Here is a 24,579-nt window from a genome sequence, read left to right on the forward strand (position 1 = left end):
TCTTTTAAGAAATCCACAAAAGATTGTAAACTGTAAAATTCGAGTGATAGAGATGATTTTTTTTATTTTTCTATTACATATTTTGAAAGTGCCATATTCCATCAACGAACATTTCACATTTTCTTTAGTTTATCCCCAAGGTGTAGAAGAGGGGTTTTTTTTCTTCTTCCAATATCATATCCCAAATGTCTTATATTTTTGGTCGAATAATATAATCAATTGAATCGACCTTTACGCCCGAATAATGTAAATTCAATTCATGTTGAAACAGCCATAGATAGGTGGTTTGACTATCTTTATACTAATTTATGGTCTTTTTACTTTCAGTTTCGACCAATCAAATTTCACACTACTTTTCACAAATGTACCGAATTTTATAAAGTCTGAATTATATCTACCTGTTATTTTTTCATGTTGAAATAGCCATAGATACTAGATAGGGTGGTTTGACTATCTTTATACTAATTTATGGTCTTTTTACTTTCAGTTTTGACCAATCAAATTTCACACTACTTTTCACAAATGTACCGAATTTTATAAAGTCTGAATTATATCTACCTGTTATTTTATTTATATCTTGTATTATAAATTTATATTAGATTTGCTAAGTAGCTCTGTATTTGTTAGTTCTCTATTAAGTAAACTCATGAGAAGTATTTTAAAAACCTGTGTTTAAGTTTGACTCTGGTCTTGATTTATTTTCTACAGCATATTTTTTTTTTTCATTATTATTTTTCAAGAGGTTTGATAGGGGAAACTGTAACTGCTTAAGTCTTATCGTCCAAAAGCGAGAAGAGGAGGATAGGAGAAAGCCAGCCATTCCGAGAACGAATCTTATCTGTTTCGTGATAAAATCCGCCCCGAGCGGGAATCAAATTGACGACCTAGGCCTTACGAGGTAGACGCGGGTTTGACTCTGGTCTTGATTTATTTTCTACAGCATATTTTTTTTCATTATTATTTTTCAAGAGGTTTGGTAGGGGAAACTGTAACTGCTTAAGTCTTATCGTCCAAAAGCGAGAAGAGGAGGATAAGAGAAAGCCAGCCGTTCCGAGAACGAATCTTATCTGTTTCGTGATAAAATCCGCCCCGAGCGGGAATCAAATTGACGACCTAGGCCTTACGAGGTAGACGCGTTCCTGATACCTGCATTATTGATAAATCTAAAATTATTTTAATTATGAGAGATTGGAACGATTTAGTATTCCGTGCATTTATTTGCTAAAACCTCATTCTGAAATTACTGATTTGTCTTTCTTTAAAACCAAAGATTTCACACATAGTAAGAAATATAATTTCCACGTTATCTGTATATTTTGACTTCTGTTATAATTTTATTATTTTAAAAAGGAGTTGATTTTTTGTTTAATTTAGTTTATTGTAGGGATATTACTGATATTAGTATTTTTATAATTTTGAGAGATCTATCATTTTTTATTACTTTCTTTTAAGAAATCCACAAAAGATTGTAAACTGTAAAATTCGAGTGATAGAGATGATTTTTTTATTTTTTTATTATTTTGAAAGTGCCATATTCCATCAACGAACATTTCACATTTTCATCCCCAAGGTGTAGAAGAGAGTTTTTTTTTTCTTCTTCCAATATCATATCCCAAATTTCCTATATTTTTGGTCGAATAATATAATCGATCGAAACGATCTTTATGCCCGAATAACGTAAATTCATGTTGAAATAGCCATCGATAGGTGGTTTGACTATCTTTATACTAATTTATGGTCTTTTTGCTTTCAGTTTCGACCAATCAAATTTCACACTACTTTTCACAAATGTACCGAATTTTATAAAGTCTGAATTATATCTACCTGTTATTTTATTTATATCTTGTATTATAAATTTATATTAGATTTGCTAAGTAGCTCTGTATTTGTTAGTTCTCTAAAGTAAACTCATGAGAAGTATTTTAAAAACCTGTGTTTAAGTTTGACTATGGTCTTGATTTATTTTCTTCAGCATATTTTTTTTTTCATTATTATTTTTCAAGAGGTTTGATAGGGGAAACTGTAACTGCTCAAGTCTTATCGTTCAAAAGCGAGAAGAGGAGGATAGGAGAAAGCCAGCCGTTCCGAGAACGAATCTTATCTGTTTCGTGATAAAATCCGCCCCGAGCGGGAATCAAATTGACGACCTAGGCCTTACGAGGTAGACGCGCTACCGTCCAAGCTAACTGAGGCTGGCTGGCGACGACATCAAATCGCATAGAACTGAGAGCAACCAGTTTTTTTGGTTTTTTGGCTTTATGGTTCTCTGGACAAAAATTGCACCACCATTTTCGTGTTCCTGGTAAAAAGACCTTTAATTTGATATATAGGTCGACCAGGTTTGGATAAGTCCTTCTATGGGCACAGACCGACAGACAGACGACACCGAGGCGAATACAATAGTCCGTATTATACCTTTTTATTACTATTGTAATAATAAAGGAATTTCGGGACGATAAGACCATAGCAGTTACAGTTCCCTCTGTCAAACCTATTAAAAAAAAAAGAAAGAAAGTTGCCCTTTTTGTTCAGCCATTATTCTGAACGAGTGCTAATGTACAAAATACTGACTGATCAAAGTGATGTCGATGTCGTGTGACAAGAAGTGAAAGAGCACTGACTCTCGACCTGGAGGTGCCGTTCCCGGAGAGACATGAATATTAAAGAAGTAAAGAACGGTTCCGAGATTTTTCCCTGTCTTTTATTATTTTTTATAGACAGGATAGGAGAAAGCAAGCCGTTTCTCGAACGAACATCCGTTCAGGATGAAATCGAACCCTCGTCCTATCGCTTACAAGGCAGACGCGCTACCAACCAATCTAACTAGGCTGGCTTTCCCGTCCTTAAAAAGGTATTAATAGACAAAAAAGTATTAATAGACTAATCTGATAAACATACTCACGAGACTTGACTATCATTCGAGTCCAGGCCGAGTCGGCCGGCAAAATCCTCAGCCCACTGGCCCAGGTTAGACCCGGGGCCTCCATTCACTTGAGACATAGCCCGAGTGGCCGTATCTACCAGGCTAGGCCAATCCATCTCCTGGGTGTCTGGCAGGGGGAGGGCAGACGTGGGAGGCTCGGGTTTGCCTCCGCCTCTGAGGGCTGAACTGGGGGACTTGGAGGTCGGGTGCACCCCCGGGGTGCCCGTAGAGCCGCCAGTGACACGCGGTGACAGTCTGGCAACAGAGGAATGAGAGAGTTAGTTTTGGCAACAGTGAATAACTCTCAGTAAATAAATAACTTTGAAACAAGACTGAGTATGATAAAAACCGTAGGCCTAATTTTCGGCCTACGGTTTACAATGTCACGTTAAAGTGTTAGTCAGCCAGCCTAGTTGGCTCTGAGAGAAGCGTGACTTCCTTGTAATTGATAATCGTAAGGTCGCGGGTTCGATTCCCACCAGGGGCAAATTATATCCTAAATAGATAAGGTTCAGTCTCGGAACTGACCTATTCTGTCCTTCATGAGTATGATAAAAACCGTAGGCCTAATTTTCGGCCTACGGTTTACAATGTCACATTAAAGTGTTAGTCAGCCAGTCTAGTTGGCTCTGAGAGAAGCGTGACTTCCTTGTAATTGATAGTTGTAAGGTCGCGGGTTCGATTCCCACCAGGGGCAAATTATATCCTAAATAGATAAGGTTCAGTCTCGGAACTGACCTATTCTGTCCTTCCATCTTAGATTTCTGGACGATAAGAATTCCGTTGTTAGAGATTCCTCTATCAAAACTCTTCATAAAGAAAGTGATACTATGCCCGAACAATCGGCGAGCGTTCTCATAGGTTAACCAACACCCGTTTCGCCTTTGGTGCTCTTCTTTCTTTCAGCTAGATAATAATAAGGTCTCATTTACCTTTCTTCTTTGGATAGTTTCTTGCAGATTCCTCTATCAAAACTCTTCACAAAGAAAGTGATACTATGCCCGAACAATCGGCGAGCGTTCTCATAGGTTAACAAACACCCGTTTCGCCTTTGGTGCTCTTCTTTCTTTCAGCTAGATAATAATAAGGTCTCATTTACCTTTCTTCTTTGGATAGTTTCTTGTTGTCTGCAGGAGGTGTAGCTGTAGCTATAGGTCTGGCTGTGGCTGTCACTTCTCCATCTCCTCTCTCTTCTGTATTTCCATTGCTACTTGTACTCGAGTCACCCTGGGAAATAGAACAGTCATTAGTGTCAAATACAAGAGAGTGTGTGTATTCAATTCACTAATAAATTATATAAAATCGAGATTCATTCACGCACTGATCTTTTCTTCTATCTTGTCTTCCTTCTCTCTTCGATTTCAGGACGATAAGACCTTAGCAGTTACAGTTCCCTCTATCAAACAAACATCTTTAAAAAGCCACATTCTTTTACATGCATGCCTATCCGGCAACGGATAAGTTAGGTCAGAAAATTTCCGCCCCGGCTGGGATTCGAACCCAGCACCTCTGGGTCCAGAGTCACTGGTATTAACTCTTCGGCAGGACTTACCTCTAGGCTGACAGGAAATCGGTTGTCCACTCCCATGAATGATCTACTGCTACTTCCAGTACCATAACCTGAACTATTACTTGATCTGGGTGGCGAGAAGCTTCTCTCATACCTGAAATAGACAAAAACAGAATTAGAACAGGGAAAGTAGTTATGGCTTGGCAGGTCCAAGAGGAAGAAGAGATGGCAAGCAAGGAAGAGGAAGGCCAAGATTGATGTACATTGATCAAGTTGTGAAGGCATCGGGTTGTACCAGTTATGAAATTTCAAGAAGAAAGTTTGAAAATATTCCGACGAAAACATATTTGGAATATTAATATCACACTTTTCAAAGACTGCTTTGTTCTTCACATTCTGCTTGTTTTTCGTTCTCATTCATTCGATGTCTTTCCTTATCGATTCAACGGACTTTCAACCATTTTCCGTTTTTTAGAATTAAAGCTGAAAATGGCCTCCCTATACATAGTGAGACAATATTCAAAATAAATTAGTTTGTCTTCGTCAGAATACACCCATATGACGAATTTTCAGTGGACATTTTACAACGATGTTCTAATTCTGCAAAAATCTGAACTTTCGAATAAATAAATCCCCTTTCAACCCAACATAGAATTCATCAGGAAGTCGCGTAACTACCTAGCTGATGGTCTCATTGTTCCATCCTCCCACATACAAGACGTCACAAGAAGGTCACCGCTGAAATTCTAAGAAGAACCGACCATTTTAATCCGGTCAACAGATTTGAATAGAAGGCGGAAACTCATCACCGCATTATTCACGAAAAAACCGATCCCAATATTCATGAACTTGAAGATGGTGACGCTAATGTTGGTAATGAATTAAAGATAATGGAAAGAAATGGAGGATGTTGATATTACAGTATATCTCGGTCTACAATCTAAAGTTGAGTTTTGATAGAGGCAACTGTAACGACCGAAGTCTGTCTTACCGTTCCGAAATCGAAGGAAGACAGGATAGGAGAGAGCCAACCGTCCCAAGAACCAACTTTATCACATTAGGATAAAGTTCACACCGGGCGGGAATCCCGCGACAGCGCTAACTAGGCTGGCTGTTGAAGTCTTTGTTAACCTTTAAGAATGCTCGAACTCGAAGACGGTTCGGGCATAGTCTCGGAGCATTCTCACAGATTACCAAACAGTTTGACATGAGATTGTAGACCCCAACCTCAGTGATACTTATGATGATAAAGACCAAACACTTTAACATGGGATTCTTTAAAAACCTCGCGTTGTCGTGCCGTCTTCAGGGGAGTAAAAAATAAGGAAGATTCATACAATCCTGAGTTGTACGACCTAAAAAAAAGGCCTAAATGAATGTATAGTAGATATTTGCAATGGCCAAAAGGCTAGATTCTATCAGAAAAAAGTAGCCATACTCAATTAATTCCTTCTCCTCAGTCCCTACTTATTTCAAATCATAAACAATAGGTGGCACAGATGACAAACTTTATAATCTACTTCATAGTGATAACACTAACATCTTATTGACCGGAAAAAGAACCAACCATTAAACCATATGAATCATGTGAAAAGAAAATACCACGTATAACCATACATATCGTATAAAATACTTATATTCATATGAAAAGAAAAGACTAGCACGTGTTATATTGAACCTAATGCCAGTCCTACCACAATATTGCCTCCCAATAGCCCTAGGCCATCATTATCAATGGGAACTCTCAATCAATCAATGAGCAAACAATCAGCACTTGCTGAGAATGTACTTTCACCATTTCATAGCCTCAAGATGAAGTAAGTATGAGTGAAAGATTTGAAAGAACAATCAAAATTACCGGTAGAAAACGGTTTCAGAAAACCACAAGGACGAATTCCTGAGGGGTTTGATTCGTTTTCGAATGTGTTAGTGTACAGCAGTACACGTATGAATTTATGAAACCTATTGGTTCTGTACAAGTACATGAAATGACTTACAAAAACATGAAATGACATAATTACACCAATTTCCCTCTCTATGTCCACGCAACATTATCAATTACATGATTTATGTCAGTCTGAACCGTATCATGAAATGACGTACAAATATGAGAAATGACATAATTACACCAATTTCCCTCTCTATGTCCACGCAACATTATCAATTACATGATTTATGTCAGTCTGAACCGTATCACCGGTCGTGAACTTTGACGTCATGGCATACACTCCCGTACGCGATGACGTCATAATTCATGACTCCCGCCTCGTTTGTTTGTGCGCATTTTGACGTGAAATCTGACATCACAACTCTTTGAACTTTTTCATTAGAACGACAGTTAAAAATTGAATTTTCAACCTTTTACAGTTATTTTATCGGAGTTTTGACCTCAGATTTGGATTTTTCACAACTTCTTACATAGGAATCGACCATTTATTAATAATTTTTACCCATTTGCAACTGCTCCATTGAGAACCGGGTCCTGTGGTCAATTTTCCGTGGCGAAGCACAGGCAACCTGCTAGTAGTATAAATCCCAGGACCTTATTCTATTCTATCCTTACCTTCCCAAGGGCAGGATTCACAGCCGAGGAGGTCGAGTTATTGGTTTCATTCTCCGAGCTATAATCCGGACTAATCAGCCGTATCAGATCCTGTTGTAGGGTAGACGATAGAGAGGCCGAGTGCCTATTGTTACCGGAGGCCCTACAGGTGACGCCGGGCCTCAAGCGGGCCTCGCCTGTGTCACGTGGTCTAGGGGAACCGGCCCCACTCCCACCACTACTACCACGGGGTTGTTACCGGAGGCTCTACAGGTGACGCCGGGCCTCAAGCGGGCCTCGCCTGTGTCACGTGGTCTAGGGGAACCGGCCCCACTCCCACCACTACTACCACGGGATTGTTACCGGAGGCCCTACAGGTGACGCCGGGCCTCAAGCGGGCCTCGCCTGTGTCACGGGGTCTAGGGGAACCGGCCCCACTCCCACCACTACTACCACGGGGACAATGTCTGAGCCGAGGCGAACTGCCTGTGGATAACTCGTCTGAAATATGTCAAACAAATAATATGGACTGTTATTAAAGAAACTTTAAATGAAACTGAAACTACAAATTATTTTAAATGAACTCAACATCCGTGACACAAGCTCCGGCTTTTACGGATGGGTATACCATTTGTTAACTATTTATTTATATTGAGAGATTTGTACCAAATAACAAATAAATGGAGGAATATACCTTGCTACTGTTAGCAAGACCAGAGACTAACTATTCAGAAGACTCAGTAGTAGATTAGTAGAATACAAGAGGATTCTGTAATACAATCTAGAGATGGTAAATAGAATACAGAGATAGTAGGCTCTATAATAAAGAGAATACAGAGGGATAGTAGGCTAATCAATTTGTGAAACCAACAGTCGAACAAACATCTAGAGAAGAACTGATAGGTACTGATTAATATAATGAGGTCCAAACTCCGAATAGAAATCAGCAAATTAAATACCAAGTACACCAAGGTAGCAGGGCCGTATTTAGAATAGGGCCCGGGTATCCTCCTCGGGCTTTAATTTTGTCCCTCTACTATGGGATGGACTCCAAAAAATTTGGAGCATTCACCCCCAGTACATTACTGTTTGGACCCTAAGGCCCCCCCCTCGACAAAATCCTGGATACAGTCCTGCTTACCTAGGTAGTGAATGGTATAAATAAGTGTAATAATGGCAAATACATAACAAGTACCTATACAGCAGAATTTTTTTTTTTAAGAGGTTTTTATTTAGAAGGGGCAACGGGTATCCTCCTCGGGCTTTAATTTTGTCCCTTTACTATGGGATGGACTCCGAAAAATTGGGAGCATTCACCCCCGGTACATTACTGTTTGGACCCTAAGGCCCCCCCCTCGACAAAATCCTGGATACGGTCCTGCTTACCTAGGTAGTGAATGGTATAAATGAGTGTAATAATGGCAAATACATAACAAGTACCTATAGAGAGTAAAGAAGTACCTATGTATACATATACAGTATAAACACAGTAAGTAGTACCTATATACAGCAAATAATATGTACCACTTGCTGCTGACTTGGACGGTGTAATGGTGAGTTTACCCACACCTAGATCAGAAGGTCTACAAGCTGACTTACCTCTTCCTCTGTGCATTGGACACGGGGGCTTGCTGCAGGGCTGCTGACTTGGACGGTGTTATGGTGAGTTTACCCACACCTAGATCAGCATCTCCTACTCCGGTCACATTCTCGTACTCTGACTCGAAACTCATCGAATTGTACGGACAGGGCTGCTGACTTGGACGGTGTAATGGTGAGTTTACCCACACCTAGATCAGCATCTCCTACTCCGGTCACATTCTCGTACTCTGACTCGAAACTCATCGAATTGTACGGACAGTTGATCAGCGTGCAGCCACTGGAGGGAAAAAAACAAATCAGTGATGTTAAAACATGACATAAGTCAAATTTCTCTTTCTCTCTCTCTTTCGTTAGGTGATAGTAATTAATTACTTATGCCAAAGGCCATGCATGAAAAAACATTGATTTGAAGTTAAATACTTACGCTAACGTACATAGTTAACAAGAAATATACGAATTCACAACACCTAAAAAGTTAAAAGACAACCGTACAAAAAAACGGAAAAAAAAACAGCAAATAATTAGGTAAATAAATATTGAAGAATAGGTACTGATTCAATATTCCTACCATCCAATTCAAATCCTTACTGAACACACCGACAAAGAAAGTGAGTAAATAGTACACCTCTCACAAGACTTAGAAGAGAAGAGTTCAGTTTAATAGAATAAAATATACCTTGCTACTGTTAGCAAGACCAGAGACTAACTATTTAGAAGTCTCAATAGTAGACTAGTAGAATACAAGAGGACTCTGTAATATAATCTAGAGATAGTAAATAGAATACAGAGATAGTAGGCTCTATAATAAAGAGAACACAGAGGGATAGTAGGCTAATCAATTTGTGAAACCAACAGTCGAACAAATATCTAGAGAAGAACTGATAGGTACTGATTAATATAATGAGGTCCAAACTCCGAATAGAAATCAGCAAATTAAATACCAAGTACACCAATAGATTCGTATAAGCTTAACCCATGTTTTAATCTGTTTGCCCCTACACCTAAGCTTCAGACTGGGATTTTTGTTTACGGAGTTAGCTAAGTATTGGGGGTAGTTCACACTCACCTATACTGAGTATGATCGGAATTCGGATTGAGGGCGCGAACCACTATGAACACATGCTGGAATTGGGAGCGAATGGTTTTGGGTGTGAACGGGAGAGAGCCCGGTTCTGGTGGCCCGGGTATCCTTCTTGGGCTTTAATTTTGTCCCTCTACTATGGGATGGACTCCATTCACCCCCGGTACATTACTGTTTGGACCCTAAGGCCCCCCCTCGACAAAATCCTGGATACGGTCCTGCTTACCTAGGTAGTGAATGCAGTGGCGTAGCGTCCATGTAGGGCGTGTATGGCAGCCATACACTCAAAATTTACTCAAATACCCTTAAATATTGACTTTAAATATTTATGAAGAAGCATGTGCATGACTTATGTAGTAATGTGGTAAGTAGGTAGACTCAGAGTAGTCAGTGTTAACAAGATCTCATCGCATCACGAATCAATTCTACCTCTTCAGATCATTGATAGCCACCGGCGATAGAACGTTGAATGCACAAATTCACGATAGATTACTCCAATTAAGCAACGCTGAGCGTGGTTGGTATCCGGACGGGTTTTTACCCAGCTCGAAGAAGACCAAAGAGTCCTTTTACTTCAGCAATAAGCTGCTATTAGATTATATTGTGCTCAAATTTTTAAACAATATTAAGTATAAAATTCCATACATCTCATCGGTTGGGATTAAACCCATGCCCTCCTGATTACCCGGCGAGCGTCTTGACCACTAACACTGCCGAGGTAGGTTAAGGTCTATGAAGAGAGAGACTTTTTTTTTAAAAAGAGGTTTGACAGAGAGAACTTTAACTGCTATGTTCTTATCGTCCTCCTGTAGAGTCCGCTGTAATGAGAGAAAAGAGAAATTTATTAGATCAGTTGCGCTCACTTGGGTGATGTTTCAAAGTCATAGAGCAGGAAAAATGAGAACCAACGGTATTTTTCTTTTTCTTCTACGACTTCTAGATCCCGAGATAAATCGATTTAAAAAATACCAATAAATCGTGAACTTTGACGACACGGCATACGCTCCCGTAAGCGATGACGTCACATCAAATGTCCCAAGCAAAGCTCCCTCGCAGGCAACGCATTAATGTGTTTGTGCGAACGGAGTAGAGGCCTGTGGAGTCCGCTGTAATGAGAGAAATTTAATTATTAAAATGCCTGTATAAAAACTCTTTTGTTTTCTAGTTGTCCGCGCCGGTATCGCGATTGAAGTATTTCAGAGTATCCACAACGTTCCAAACTCCGTGATAGATACGAAGGAACCCGAGCCCGGCCGAACAGAATAGGCTCGGCCACCATCTCCTAACCGAGCGCCCGGCTCACTCTCTTCTCTCAAAACCAGCGACAACGTACGTATCTGCTCTCTTTTTCTGTATTATGTCAATTTTACTCGTTAACATTTCTACTTAACTCTTGAGCTACCGAACACTAGTAAAAACGATCTTTTTATCAATTTAATCCTCTTCTATAAACATTAATCAGCCTAGTTAGAGTAGTTAGCTTGGAAGTTGGAAGGGAGCACCTGCCTTGTAATCACTACGTAACGAGTTCGATTCCCACCCGGGGCAGATTCGTATAAAGTTAACCCAACTTTCAGGGCTGTTTGCCCCTACACCTAAGAAGGTTAACCGTTTGATTCCCACCCGGGGCAGATTCGTATAAAGTTAACCCAACTTTCAGGGCTGTTTGCCCCTACACCTAAGAAGGTTAACCCAACTTTCAGGGCTGTTTGCCCCTACACCTAAGATAAGGCCTCCGTTGTTACAGTTCCTCTTTTAAGGAACTCCACAACCCTCCATGGAACTTAAAACTTGTTAACTTGGTAGATCCCTCATATTTCAACATCAGGGCCGGCATTCAAGCTTACTTTTATTATCCAAGCCGGCGCGGTACTTCTCAAATCCCTTGAGCCGCACCCGATGTCCTATGGTATCCAGGAATTCATTCAGGGTTACAGTTCCTCTTTTAAAGAACTCCACAACCCTCCATGGAACTTGAAACTTGTTAACTTGGTAGATCCCTCATATTTCAACATCAGGGCCGGCATTCAAACTTACTTTTATTATCCAAGCCGGCGCGGTACTTCTCAAATCCCTTGAGCCGCACCCGATGTCCTATGGTATCCAGGAATTCATTCAGGGCCGGTCCTGCCTCCTCGTTGTTGTACATGTCTTCCTCCGTGCTTTGCCCGGCCCTGCAATACATCACTCCCACCTTGTAGTGGGAGGTGAGCGCTTGCTCGTCTAACTTGAGTAGCTGGTCTTCTACCGCCTGAGAACTCACGCCTAACCTTAAACTGAAAACAGAGAGAGGGGTGGATTATTATAGAAGAGTAAAATTAAATAAAAAAATAAATGTTCACAGATAAAATTGCTCATGCTAGCCTAGCTGGCTTGTTTGATAACTCGTCTGCCTTGTAAGCGCTAGGCCAATGGTTCGATTCCCGCCTGGGGCGGATTTTATCTCAAACGGATAATTTGTGAACTCACGCCTAACCTTAAACTGAAAACAGAGAGAGGGGTGTATTATAGAAGGGTAAAATAAAATAAAAAAATAAATGTTCACAGATAAAATTGCTCATGCTAGCCTAGTTGGCTTGTTTGATAACTCGTCTGCCTTGTAAGCGCTAGGCCAATGGTTCGATTCCCGCCTGGGGCGGATTTTATCTCAAACGGATAATGTTCGTTCTCGGAACAGCTGGCTTTCTCCTATTCTGTCTTCATTCTCTCTTCGATTTCGGGACGATAACTTTCTAATTACATTGTTTACGTCTCTCTTCATTATGTATCTGATAGAAAACAACCATAGACCCCATCGCAAATTTAAATTCGACTTTTCTTCTTCTTTTCAAGAGGTTTGATAGAGGGAACTGTAACTGATAAAGAAGACAGGATAGGAGAAAGCCAGTCGTTCGAAGAGCGAATCTACATATTTAGGCTAATGGGCGGAAATCGAACTATCGAACCCCACTTTGTTTACGTCTCTATTCATTATGTATCTGATAGAAAACAACCATAGACCCCATCGCGAATTTAAATTCGACTTTTCTTCTTCTTTTCAAGAGGTTTGATAGAGGGAACTGTAACTGATAAGGAAGACAGGATAGGAGAAAGCCAGTCGTTCGAAGAGCGAATCTACATATTTAGGCTAATGGGCGGAAATCGAACTATCGAACCCCACTGTGTTGGAAGGATTGGCATATCAGAAAAGTGGATAAACTGATAAAGTGAATATTCTTATGGATTTCACCAATGACTTAATGAGTCAGAAAAGTGGATAAACTGATAAAGTGAATATTCTTATGGATTTCACCAATGACTTAATGAGAGATTTCACAGAGGGAGAATTTTTAATGATCGAAAAGGAGGAGTTTTTAAGAATTCTCTTTTGGATGATTATTAATTCTCCCATTAGTAAAATCTCTCATTAAGTCATTGGTGAAATCCACCGTTAGTCTGGTCAGAATGGAAATCGAACCCAGGACCCTCTACATAACAGTCCGGTCACCACCGCATCTCCTCACCTGTACATTTGTTCCTGTGTGAGTGTGTGTCGGCCGGGGTGATAATGGCCGTGATGGGGGGGCCCATGTCTCTCGGAGGTGAGGCCCGCGTGTATACGGGCCTTGAGGACGTTACTGTTGTAGTAGTCGACAGCTTGCATGGCCCTGTGCCGTGCCCCGCCCCCTGTCATCTCATATCTCTGTAACACAACACAGACGTGGTTAGTTGAATGAACGAAGTGAGAACTCACATTTTATCTCGTGATTTTTTCTTTCAATTTTCATTTAGGATGGGACCATGGAGCGTTGACTCTAAGGTTTGGCTGCACCATTTACCCAAGAAATTGTTTGATACCACGGGAGAATCCCGTTCCAAGCATTTTCTTGGTCAAAAGATTGTTTTTTTTTTTTTTAGGTTTGATAGAAGGAACTGTAACTGCTAAGGTCTTATGGTCTCGAAATCAAAGAGAGAAGGAAGACAGGATAGGAGAAAGCCAGCCGTTCCGAGAAGCCGAGAACGAACCTTAGTTTTGTTCAAGATAAAATCCGCCCTTGGTGGGAATAAGTATAAGTATCGGTCTGTATGATAGTCACGTGTTATACGTTAGAATTAGATAAAGATCTGACAGGTCGTCTGTCAAAATAATATTTACGCCTAATCCGTTTTGATTGACTTATCTCTGATTATTATCTGGATTTCTATCTCTGAGGTCTGTATGACTGTATGATAGTCACGTGTTATACGTTAGATAAGGATCTGACAGGTCGTCTGTCAAAATAATATTTACGCCTAATCCGTTTTGATTGACTTATCTCTGATTATTATCTGGATTTCTATCTCTACTCATTTATCTAACTGTAGGTACGAGTATTGTTTATTAACATTAAGGTCGTCTCTAGTCATTGATGGTTAAGTCATTAAATATAACGAGAGCCCGGAGATAAGTTTAAGCTCTATTATTACGTGATCATAGTGACGTATAAAACGTCGAATTAGATAGGTAAGTTATACATAGTGGTAGTTGTGAACCGTTACCAAATACGCAAGTGAATAGTTGATCCCATGTGATTTTTTACGCGGAATCGAATGGTGCTACTTTTAGCACTCTCTGACTTACAGTCTAGACTAGATACTCTAGACGGGTAAGTATATGGTTATTTGATAGAATGATTCTAGATAGGTAAGTACAGTTCAAGGGTAAGGTAAATGGATGACTCAATCTGATTCATCAATAACCCCTGGCTTCAAACATGGACAACTGACCAAGTATACGGTAACCCAGTACTAGTATGTACCGTTCCAATCTCCACTGACGTCACAATATTTTATTCTTAGGTTCCCGGTGTCAACAAATTTCCCTTTCATTTGTGAACCATTAACAAGTAAGCATGTGAATAGTTGATCCCATGGGACTTTTCACGCCGAATCGAATGGTGAAACTTTTAGAACTGTCCGACTTACACTAATAAGACAAAGAAAGAACCAAAGTTAATAAAGGAAAAAAAAGATCATTTCTTTATTGGCAGACGAATTGGATTACTGTTTTTGTCCGTTTAGATTTCACATTATAAACAAAAACTTCTTGGACATATCGGGCACATACCTGCGGTTTGAGCGCCCTAGAAATGTAGCAAAAAACCCTGAGAACCTCCTCTCTGTCTAATAACTAATAAGACAAAGAAAGAACCAAAGTTAATAAAGTAAAAAAAAAAAGATCATTTCTTTATTGGCAGACGAATTGGATTACTGTTTTTGTCCATTTAGATTTCACATTATAAACAAAAACTTCTTGGACATATCGGGCACATACCTGCGGTTTGAGCGCCCTAGAAATGTAGCAAAAAACCAAATCAAACCAAGAAGAAGGTAATTGAAATCATCGCGATTGCTGTTCAGGAATGTGGTACTAATCTACTTAAGTACATTCACGTGTAAAAAGATCGGGATGGATTGATTTTGGGTCTTTTTCAATAACAATATTTCCATTGCAAATAGAGCCAACTAGAAAACCAGAGACTGAATCTTGAAGACAACAACATAAGCTAGTAACAAAACGTTTAGATTAGATTTCTAAACGTTTTATAAAACATTCAGAAAGACGGCGGGGTTCTGTGTCAATCCCAAACCGATCCAGTGGTTCAAGGACATGGACTTCCAATCAAGAGATTGGCACGGATCCAGACTTTGTTTTCTCTCAAGGCGAATACCAGGATGTGACGAGTTGTTGAACCCATGAAGTTATTGTAGATAACATACAAATATTACTATACACATGTGGGTATATGTTAGGTTCAATCCCCGAATGCGGCCAATGAGGGAAAAACCTTCAGATCACTCCACGATCTTATGTATGACATTTACCAAAAGTGCTTATCCCGAACTTCGGCGATTTTTTTTGCAAGACTAAATGAACATTAAGAAAATGACTAAATGAACGCTACATGAACATTAAGAAAATGTTCGATATGAAAAACAGCATAATGAAATAATAGATTTTCTTCTTCCACACATGGCCGTGATGCTTAGAGTGTAATCAAATAAATAAATTTTCTTCTTCTTTCAATGATGCCAGTCAACGAAATGTAAAATTTACATAAGCTTTCATAATCGCTAAATTTCGAGTTTGGTACATTTTGTCCACTCATTGGACGAATCCGGCGAAGAAGCCCAACATATATAGTACATGTTTCTTAGGTGCTATTGAAAGAATGGCCATGATAGTTAACTATGATTACGGTCATACATTATGAAGAACATGGAGATGTGCCCAGTGGTTGTCAAAATGTCCTTATAACGCGGTCCAGGGACACACACAATGAGATGCCTGAACTTCGTCAAGAACAGGGAAAGAAGGAAAGGAGAATCTCGAGTGGGAGAAGGAGGGAGAAAGATAAAGGGAGGGAGATCAAGCAAGGAGAGGTCAAAATGGAAACAAGCCACATAATGTATATGTGGGGAATCTGGATGTAGAAAGCAATAAACATAGCTGCCCTATTTTTATGGGACGTGTCCCGTACAGTGAGCAAAGTACACGACGGTGCATATTGTTAATTCAAGATGAGGCTGATTAGGAGAGAGAGGAACTTTTCGAATTCTTTACATTTAACCCTTATTTAGCAAAGATAAATAACTTAACTTCATACCCAAAAAACCTTCTCTGAGGCTTGGGAGTAGGAACAAACAGCCCTAAAAGTTGGGTTAAGCTTGTACGTATCTAGCAAAGTAATCAAAAAAGAGAAAACAAAACCCTATTTAAACAATGGTTCGGTGAATCCTGTTGAGCTCAGAAAAGGGTACGTTCTGATCATTTTTCGGAATCAAATTTTGCAACATTTCATCAAAATGAAGAGCTATGGCGGAACAAATAGAAACTAATGGCTAGGACTTTACCCCAGTAAATTAATTGTTGAAATAAAAACGAAGTACAGATAAACTGTCCATATAAGGGTTAAGGTTTGAGCACATTTTTTTATGGCTCTCGAAATTTTTACAACCTCAGCCTCTAGTAAGGGGGAGGGTCAGGAAGGCGTATGGGTAATATTGGGTGTACAGAGTAGGACTTTACCCCAGTAAATTAATTGTTGAAATAAAAACGAAGTACAGATAAACTGTCCATATAAGGGTTAAGGTGAGAGCCCATTTTTTATAGCTCTCGAAATTTTTACAACCTCAGCCTCTAGTAAGGGGGAGGGTCAGGAAGGCGTATGGGTAATATTGGGTGTACAGAGACCCTCGTAAATTTTTTATGGCTCTGGAAATTTTTACAACCTCAGCCTCTAGTAAGGGGGAGGGTCAGGAAGGCGTATGGGTAATATTGGGTGTACAGAGACCCTCGTAAATTCCAACATGTCACTAAAGTCACATACTCACATATGCAACGAGATTAGGCACGGAGGAGTGTATAGAATACCGCAGAAGTACAGACTAAGCTAACTAAGCAATACTGAGAATTCTCAGTGAAACTTCAGCAAATCAATGGTCAATTCTCAAGGTGCGGAGCAGGCTACTCTTGTCTTCTTAACGACCTGAGACTATTCTTAGTATTCTTCTTCTTAACACTTCCAACATGAAATAACATTCATTGGACATTATTTTGGCACTGGTTTGCATGCCTGTGACCACTGGAATGTACAGGAAATGCCTTAGCGCTCTGCACTCCTCGGAGCACTGCACTTCACTTCACGTGAGCGTGAGATTGAGAAGTGCATGAGTCATACATGAAGACTCTGGTTCTGGATAAAAGACTTATCGGCCCATGTGGTTGTTGGCCTGAGAGAGGATTAATGGTCTGTACTGTAGTGAGTTCAATACACCAATCTTGGTGGCGTAGTTGTTATTTCACTTACCCTCTTCGAGTGAACGCGGCGTCTTAAATTCCTGAAGCATGCCCACGCAGGGTATGGCGACTATGGGGGGAGGGTGGGTCCTCCGAATTTCGGAGTCTGGTCTCCAGTAAACGAGGAAAATCTGGTGTGAACATCACACAACTTTCTATTACAAACTACGTATTTGAAAAAAAAAAAGAAAAAAGAAAATGTAGAAAGTTAGGTAGAGCCCTGTTGATTCCAGAAATACTTATCTGAAAAGATTACGACTTACATTTTGTCTTCGTTTTCGGTGATCTACGAGTATTCTTATATTTGAGAAAAACTCATCTGAAAAGATGTTATTACTAGGAGTAGGAGAGTAGGAGTATATGGTAATATGTATAATTAACGTCAAACTAAGTAAACAATAAGGGCGTCTGGCAGATAATGCAGGTTGAACAAGCCACGTGCCAGAGTGGAGCGTCCTTTTCTCTTAATACTGCCAAGTGCCATTGCATCCGTGCATCGGGCAATACACGTGTACAGCACTACTCGAGTAATTGGTATCCCTGGTAAAAACTGTTCCACTAAATACTAAACAGATTAACAGATAGATCATGATTCATGATATAGGGAGAGATTTTTGTGGTGCTTGATACGATCCATCGATCGACCGACCAAGGAAGGGCATTGAATGCACCCTTTCCAGATGGATCACTGATGTTAAGCAAAGTTGCGCGTGATTTATTTCTGGATGGTTCATCTGGACTCTCTCGTGCTGCTGGTTTTCCCGGTCCTACTCGGACTGGGTGAGGTTGATGTGAGTAGGCCAGTACTCAACTCATGATATAGGGAGAGATTTTTGTGGTGCTTGATACGATCCATCGATCGACCGACCAAGGAAGGGCATTGCATGCACCCTTTCCAGATGGATCACTGATGTTAAGCAAAGTTGCGCGTGGTTTATTTCTCGATGGTTCATCTGGACTCTCTCGTGCTGCTGGTTTTCCCGGTCCTACTCGGACTGGGTGAGGTTGATGTGAGTAGGCCAGTACTCAACCTAATAAAACTGGAAGATTTCAGTCAGTCACAATTTAAACACCGAACAACCCTCGGGTTTACACTTTACAACACCACTTTGAAGATTGGGACAGTTTTCTCTGCCCGTTTTGTGAGATACAATTTAAACACCGAACAACCCTCGGGTTTACACTTTACAACACCACTTTGAAGATTGGGACAGTTTTCTCTGCCCGTTTTGTGAGACACAATTTAAACACCGAACAACCCTCGGGTTTACACTTTACAACAACACTTTGAAGATTGGGACAGTTTTCTCTGCCCGTTTTGTGAGACAAGATCAAATCAGTGGAAAATAAATTGAGGCACATTGCACCCATCCTTGAGGTGAGTGCATTTTATGCAGTGAACACTAACCCAGAATAGGACAAATAGAGTTGTCCAACGTTTTTTGGTGATAACAGAGTATACACACTGCGTATTTTTGTATTTGTTCGTCACAAAGACATTATTTCTACTTTGATAAAATTCACTCTACAAAGTTATAGAAAGATAATTTTGCCCGTACCTCATGAAATTCTTTCATGGTTGCATCTTCAATTAATGTACCACTGACCACATAAACTCCTACCCGCAGCATGAACGACCACACTCGTGTCTACGACGAGTACATCTGCACCGAATTCGCTCCTTTCGTCGTATACAAACTGCGTATTTTTGTATTTGTTCGTCACAAAGACATTATTTCTACTTTGATAAAATTCACTCTACAATTTTGCCTGTACCTCATGAAATTCTTTCATGTTTGCATCTTCAATTAATGTACAACTGACCACATAAACTCCTACCCGCAGCATGAACGACCACACTCGTGTCTACGACGAGTACATCTGCACCGAATTCGCTCCTTTCGTCAGCTCCCAGCTCGCCACCGTCTGGCGCGCGGACCACTTTGAGCGCATTCAGCAAGTCCTCTTCGCGGACAACTACTACAAGACTGGACAAAACCCCAAAAGCCGGCCCAAGTCGAAAAGCACCAAGCACATCTTGACCTGGCTTCAAGAGCAGTCCCGGCTGAGACAACCCCTCCTGACACACTCCCAGAAGTTTGCAGCTTCCACGTCCCGGTCCCCGAGAGGCATGGAGCACGTTCCCAAAGACCAGCTGATGAAGGGAAGAGAATTCATGGGCAAAGTGGAAAGACTTATCGGGGATCTATCTCTCCAAAGACCAGCTGATGAAGGGAAGAGAATTCATGGGCAAAGTGGAAAGACTTATCGGGGATCTATCTCTTCACTGGCGACTCAGGGATGTCATTACGCGACGATTCTGTACGTTTCTTCTGAGGGAGAAAATACTCAGGCCGTATACTCCCAACTGTTTGGGTAAGAATTTGATAATTTAACGAACGAAGAGAGTTCTAAGTTTCAACTTGATGATTTTGCATTTAGTTATTTAGTTTGTCTGTTTATTTCACCAGAACTCTCGAACCGTTTGTCCGTTTTCGGTAAAGTTGTTCATGTTTGAATGTTTTGTACATCAATATGACCGTAACGCCTTCCCCTACTGTCCCCACAGATAACAGTTCGTATTTTGACGAGCGTCAGTACTACTTCTGGAACCGTAAACCCGACACCGGGACCCAGGCCAAATGCACTATTCCCAGTTTTCCCAACCGAGTACACAATCTGGACGAAATTGCCATGACTCAAATGCGAGCGCTGATAAAATCTCAGCGAGGTAAGAAACACTAATCACTGCTAATGCCCTAATACTAATGCTTTGGTTCATGCAGATGTGTTGTTAATTACACCACTGCACCTCACAAATCTCACCATGTCCATGAACTTTGCAGTCCTAATGACAATGACACATGCAACACTGTACAGGGTGGCGCATGGTACGATATCTCACGGTTCCAATAGAACAATGCTGAACCTAAGGCAAACTTTAATACTGGAACTATTGGAAGGTTTTTCAGTTTTGATAATGGGAATTGTAACAACAAAGGTTTGAGGAGACGCGGTATAGCAATACAGATTTAGTTGTAGACTGATTAAGTTTGATCTCGTTTTTCCAGAACTAATTGAACAATTCAAGAAGTCAGCAAGAGGATTCCAATGATGAAGATCAGAAGCAAAGCTTTCACAGTCTCCAACTTTCAGAGTCAAGGTCCAGCCGGAAGCGAGAAACTGTTACCAGCCAACCGAAGGTAATAAGAGTCAGCAAGAGGATTCCAATGATGAAGACCAGAAGCAAAGCTTTCACAGTCTCCAACTTTCAGAGTCAAGGTCCAGCCGGAAGCGAGAAACTGTTACCAGCCAACCGAAGGTAATAAGGGCTTTTCCAACTTATGAAATCAACAACATTAATCAGAATGCAATAAATACATACTAGTAATTTTCTGCTACTTAGCAGCTAAGTCAGCAGTGTAAAAAACGGTTAAGTGTGGCAATACCTAGATTAGACACCTACTTATTAAGCAATTGGTAAGAGAAAGAACCAAAAAGTGTGTATGTATTGTGCAACATGATTCGACATCAGAATCAGAAAAGGAAACAAAACAAACCGGAGCAACTAAATCTGCGTACAGAACTACAGACTAGGTAATGGCCCTGCGGCTACAACAAGCACACTCCCGCGGTAGAGCGGCAAGTTGTTGAAATCAACAACATTTATCAGAATGCAATAAATACATACTAGTAATCTTCTGCTACTTAGCAGCTAAGTCAGCAGTGTAAAAAACGGTTAAGTGTGGCAATACCTAGATTAGACACCTACTTATTAAGCAATTGGTCTTTTTTCCTCCCATGATAAACTAATTCTCCCAAATTTTCAGTTTCAAACCATACCACCAATCAAGAACAAGAGCACTCCAAATACGCCCAAAGAAAAAGAAATCTACTATGACGTAAACAGATCAAACAGTGATACAAACAAACCATCTACCAGTTCAGACCATAAAACAGAAACTATGGCCCGTTTTTCATAGATCTCCTGATAACTACTATTAAGCCATCTCAATTTTAAGAGTATCCATTTTTTCCCAACTTTAATACAGGCAACTTAGATCTTGTAGGAAAAGTTGGTATGAGGTATCTTTATTTGTAAATTTAACTTATATTTCTATTGTTCTAGTAGGTATTTAATTGTAGTTATTTCGCATTGTAGTTGCTTCTATTAAAATAAAACTATATTGCCTTGGTTTTACCTGGTGAGTATTAGGTACTCACTAATAGTAAATAATTAATCCTAGTTGCTTCTATTAAAATAAAACTATATTGCCTTGGTTTTACCTGGTGAGTATTAGGTACTCACTAATAGTAAATATTTAATGAGTAGTACCTAATTATTATGCTTTCAAGTGTATCTTACCATTACAATGGTTCTCTTTTTCTGCATCACCTATCTTTCACCACTTTCTCTCTCAGTTCGAATACTGAAAAGAAAATGGATTTGAATGATACAAAGACTGAATTATCTCGGAAAATGGCTGAAACTCTATGTGAAAACCAAGGAAACAAGGATGCCCTTGAGGAGACAAATATTGGCGAAGTAACTGACGACAATCTAAACGGAAATCCAGGCTCTACCGGAAATGATCTTGGCGATAATGATAACATCAATAACGAAAACGAAACTTCGACTGTTGATTTAAAAGATATGAAAACCGTAAATGTACGGATGAAACTGTATGTGAAAACCAAGGAAACAAGGATGCCCTTGAGGAGACAAATATTGGCGAAGTAACTGACGACAATGTAAACGGAAATCCAGGCTCTACAGGAAATGATCTTGGCGATAATGATAACATCAATAACGAAAACGAAACTTCGACTGTTGATTTAAAAGATATGAAAACCGTAAATGTACTCAATGATATTGGGGGATTACAATCAACAGAAATGCTTACATCAAATCAAAAATCAGATGAAGAAAATGACAAAAAATCAAATGAAGAAAACTATCTTGAAACCATCAACAAGGCTATGTCTGACATGGTAATAAATGAGGAGCTACCAAACTCAGACCTGATTAATACAACCAATGGGAATGATTTAGAGACAACAGGAAATGAGGAGAGTACAAACATTGAGAATATCATCCTTGCTTAGCTAAATTCATTTGAATAATGAACTTTTGACTTTTGGAAAGGCGAGTCGAGTCGTTGGTTAAGAACAAATGGTGTACTTTTCTGTACTGACATAATCGAATTGATGTATGGACTGTGGATAGCTCTTTGCTTTCCTTACTAATTGTATGTATGCTGTTACTCTACCATTTACTATGTACTAATGCTACCAGAGTCCAAAGAGTTACATAATAAAGTTCTACTGTTGATGAATATTGAGTCGAGTCGTTGGTTAAGAACGGTGTACTTTTCTGTACTGACATAATCGAATTGATGTATGGACTGTGGATAGCTCTTTGCTTTCCTTACTAATTGTATGTATGCTGTTACGCTGAGCACGTCAGATAATTATTTTCTTCGTAGGTACTAGGTACATACCTACATACAAAAGATGAGTGTTTCACAGCATAGGAGAGGCAATAAGTAAAATTAAGTAGAAGGAAGGCAATAAGTACCTACATAGTAAGTCGTTTGACTCTAACCACTCTTTTGACGCCTAATTTATTTGAATATACCCCAGAGGAAATATCCTCGGAATTATAAAAATACATTATCCTACTATGTGAGGAGACCCTATTTTGAATGACTTAGTTTTAACAAGCTGGGTCCGTCCCTCCGGGAATTTTTTAGCCCGTAGTTTATTCGATCGTGGTTAAAGAATACCTATGTACCTACCTAACTGCGGAATCAAATGTCTTAGTGGCCGAGCGGTTGGGTGTGTGTATTTTTACTCCTCTACTGTGATGATAAGTGTGATGGGTGTTGATGAATATTTCAATATTAGTTTATATTATTGCGTCCGTAATTCTTTGAGTATTAGAGTACACGTAAGACTCACGATCCATAAGGAAGCGTACAACCTATGTCTAACATAAAATGTAGAAAATGATTGCGTCTATCGAATTTTCGGGCTTTTCAGCTTTATGTCCAAAGACTCCAAAGTAACTGGGGATAATTTTACGGTATAACCATTGCGTTTTTCATGGCTACTCATAACACGGAACACAAAAACAGATTCAGTTACATAGTACAGAGGATTCCACTGTATATTACTCGGTCAGTAACAGAACCAGTTGACAAATAACTCCTGGGATCACATGATGGATTGGCCACACCACATTGTACTTCTAACCAGAATCGGAGATCTTGGTGATTGAGAGGTTTGATTCAAGAATGTCTTCGGTGCAAAAATCGAGTTTTTAGCAGTAAAAGAGCTTCAAAGGTTTGGAGGTTTGATTCAAGAATGCCTTCGGTGCGAAAATCGAGTTTTTAGCAGTAAAACAGCTTCAAAGGTTTAAAATTTGTTTATTTATTTTTATAAATTTGCGTCAACATTTTAAGATTTTCATTACCATTGAAAAGTTTGGGGAGAATGTTACAAAAATCTTGTGTCTTGATGAAAAATAGAGATATCAACATGATTCTTCTTGGCTGAGTCTACCAATATTCCGTGTTAGAAAAGCCACTTATTATCCAGAAAAGGACCTAAATAAAAATACCAGTAGGGTTCCTCCTTCCAGAAAAACGCCGAACTAGGGTTCCTCCCTTTTTGCATCAAAGCGTTCAAGTACTCGAAACCAGTTCTACGCTCAACTAAGAACGACTTTAAGGACATTGACCATCTAAACCAGGGGTGCACAAACTCAAAGTGACCGCGGGCCGCTTTGGACCTTAAAAGGTTGGCCGCGGGCCGCATTCATTTGTAGGCGGCATCTGATCTTGGGGTTGGGGGGTACTTATGCACTCCCTTCGCTTTAATTTTTTTTTGTAATTTACCACACAAAAATCAGAAAGTAAATTATAGCGCCGAAGACAATTTTCTGAAAATTTTGTGCCACCTTTCAGAAATGCAGCCTGATCAAAGTTCAAAATCTACTGTGCCGCAGGCAATTTTTTCATAAAGTATGTACCTGAAGCTTGTCAAGCAACTAATTTTCGAGGTACTACCTACAATTCTTAATCCTCTTCCAACACTTTTT

General features: G+C 39.9%; 2 protein-coding genes and 2 long non-coding RNA genes across 4 annotated transcripts; 1 reads left to right on the forward strand and 3 right to left on the reverse strand.

Moving 5' to 3' along the window:
* Positions 1-320: 320 nt before the first annotated feature.
* On the reverse strand, positions 321-1,936 carry LOC113471174. Its single transcript, XR_003393974.1, has 2 exons — positions 1,825-1,936; positions 321-398 (listed from the first exon to the last, which is right to left on the reverse strand). It is a non-coding gene; the product is annotated as an uncharacterized LOC113471174 (long non-coding RNA).
* A 6,841-nt stretch (positions 1,937-8,777) lies between these two features.
* LOC113471175 lies at positions 8,778-9,142 on the reverse strand. Its single transcript, XR_003393975.1, has 2 exons — positions 9,002-9,142; positions 8,778-8,854 (listed from the first exon to the last, which is right to left on the reverse strand). It is a non-coding gene; the product is annotated as an uncharacterized LOC113471175 (long non-coding RNA).
* Positions 9,143-10,453: 1,311 nt separating this feature from the next.
* Positions 10,454-13,331, reverse strand: LOC113471177 (signal-induced proliferation-associated protein 1-like). Its single transcript, XM_026830121.1, has 5 exons — positions 13,162-13,331; positions 11,745-11,934; positions 11,506-11,554; positions 10,738-10,764; positions 10,454-10,476 (listed from the first exon to the last, which is right to left on the reverse strand). Exons 1-5 carry the CDS (start codon positions 13,329-13,331, stop codon positions 10,454-10,456), a joined length of 459 nt encoding a protein of 152 aa, XP_026685922.1.
* An 8,577-nt stretch (positions 13,332-21,908) lies between these two features.
* Positions 21,909-22,817, forward strand: LOC113471176 (probable serine/threonine-protein kinase DDB_G0283065). Its single transcript, XM_026830119.1, has 2 exons — positions 21,909-21,967; positions 22,159-22,817. Exons 1-2 carry the CDS (start codon positions 21,919-21,921, stop codon positions 22,581-22,583), a joined length of 474 nt encoding a protein of 157 aa, XP_026685920.1. The 5' UTR covers positions 21,909-21,918; the 3' UTR covers positions 22,584-22,817.
* The last annotated feature ends 1,762 nt before the right edge of the window (positions 22,818-24,579 follow it).

Source organism: Diaphorina citri, unplaced genomic scaffold (genome assembly GCF_000475195.1).
Source record: "Diaphorina citri unplaced genomic scaffold, Diaci psyllid genome assembly version 1.1 scaffold2130, whole genome shotgun sequence".
Classification (NCBI taxonomy): Eukaryota; Metazoa; Arthropoda; class Insecta; order Hemiptera; family Psyllidae; genus Diaphorina; species Diaphorina citri.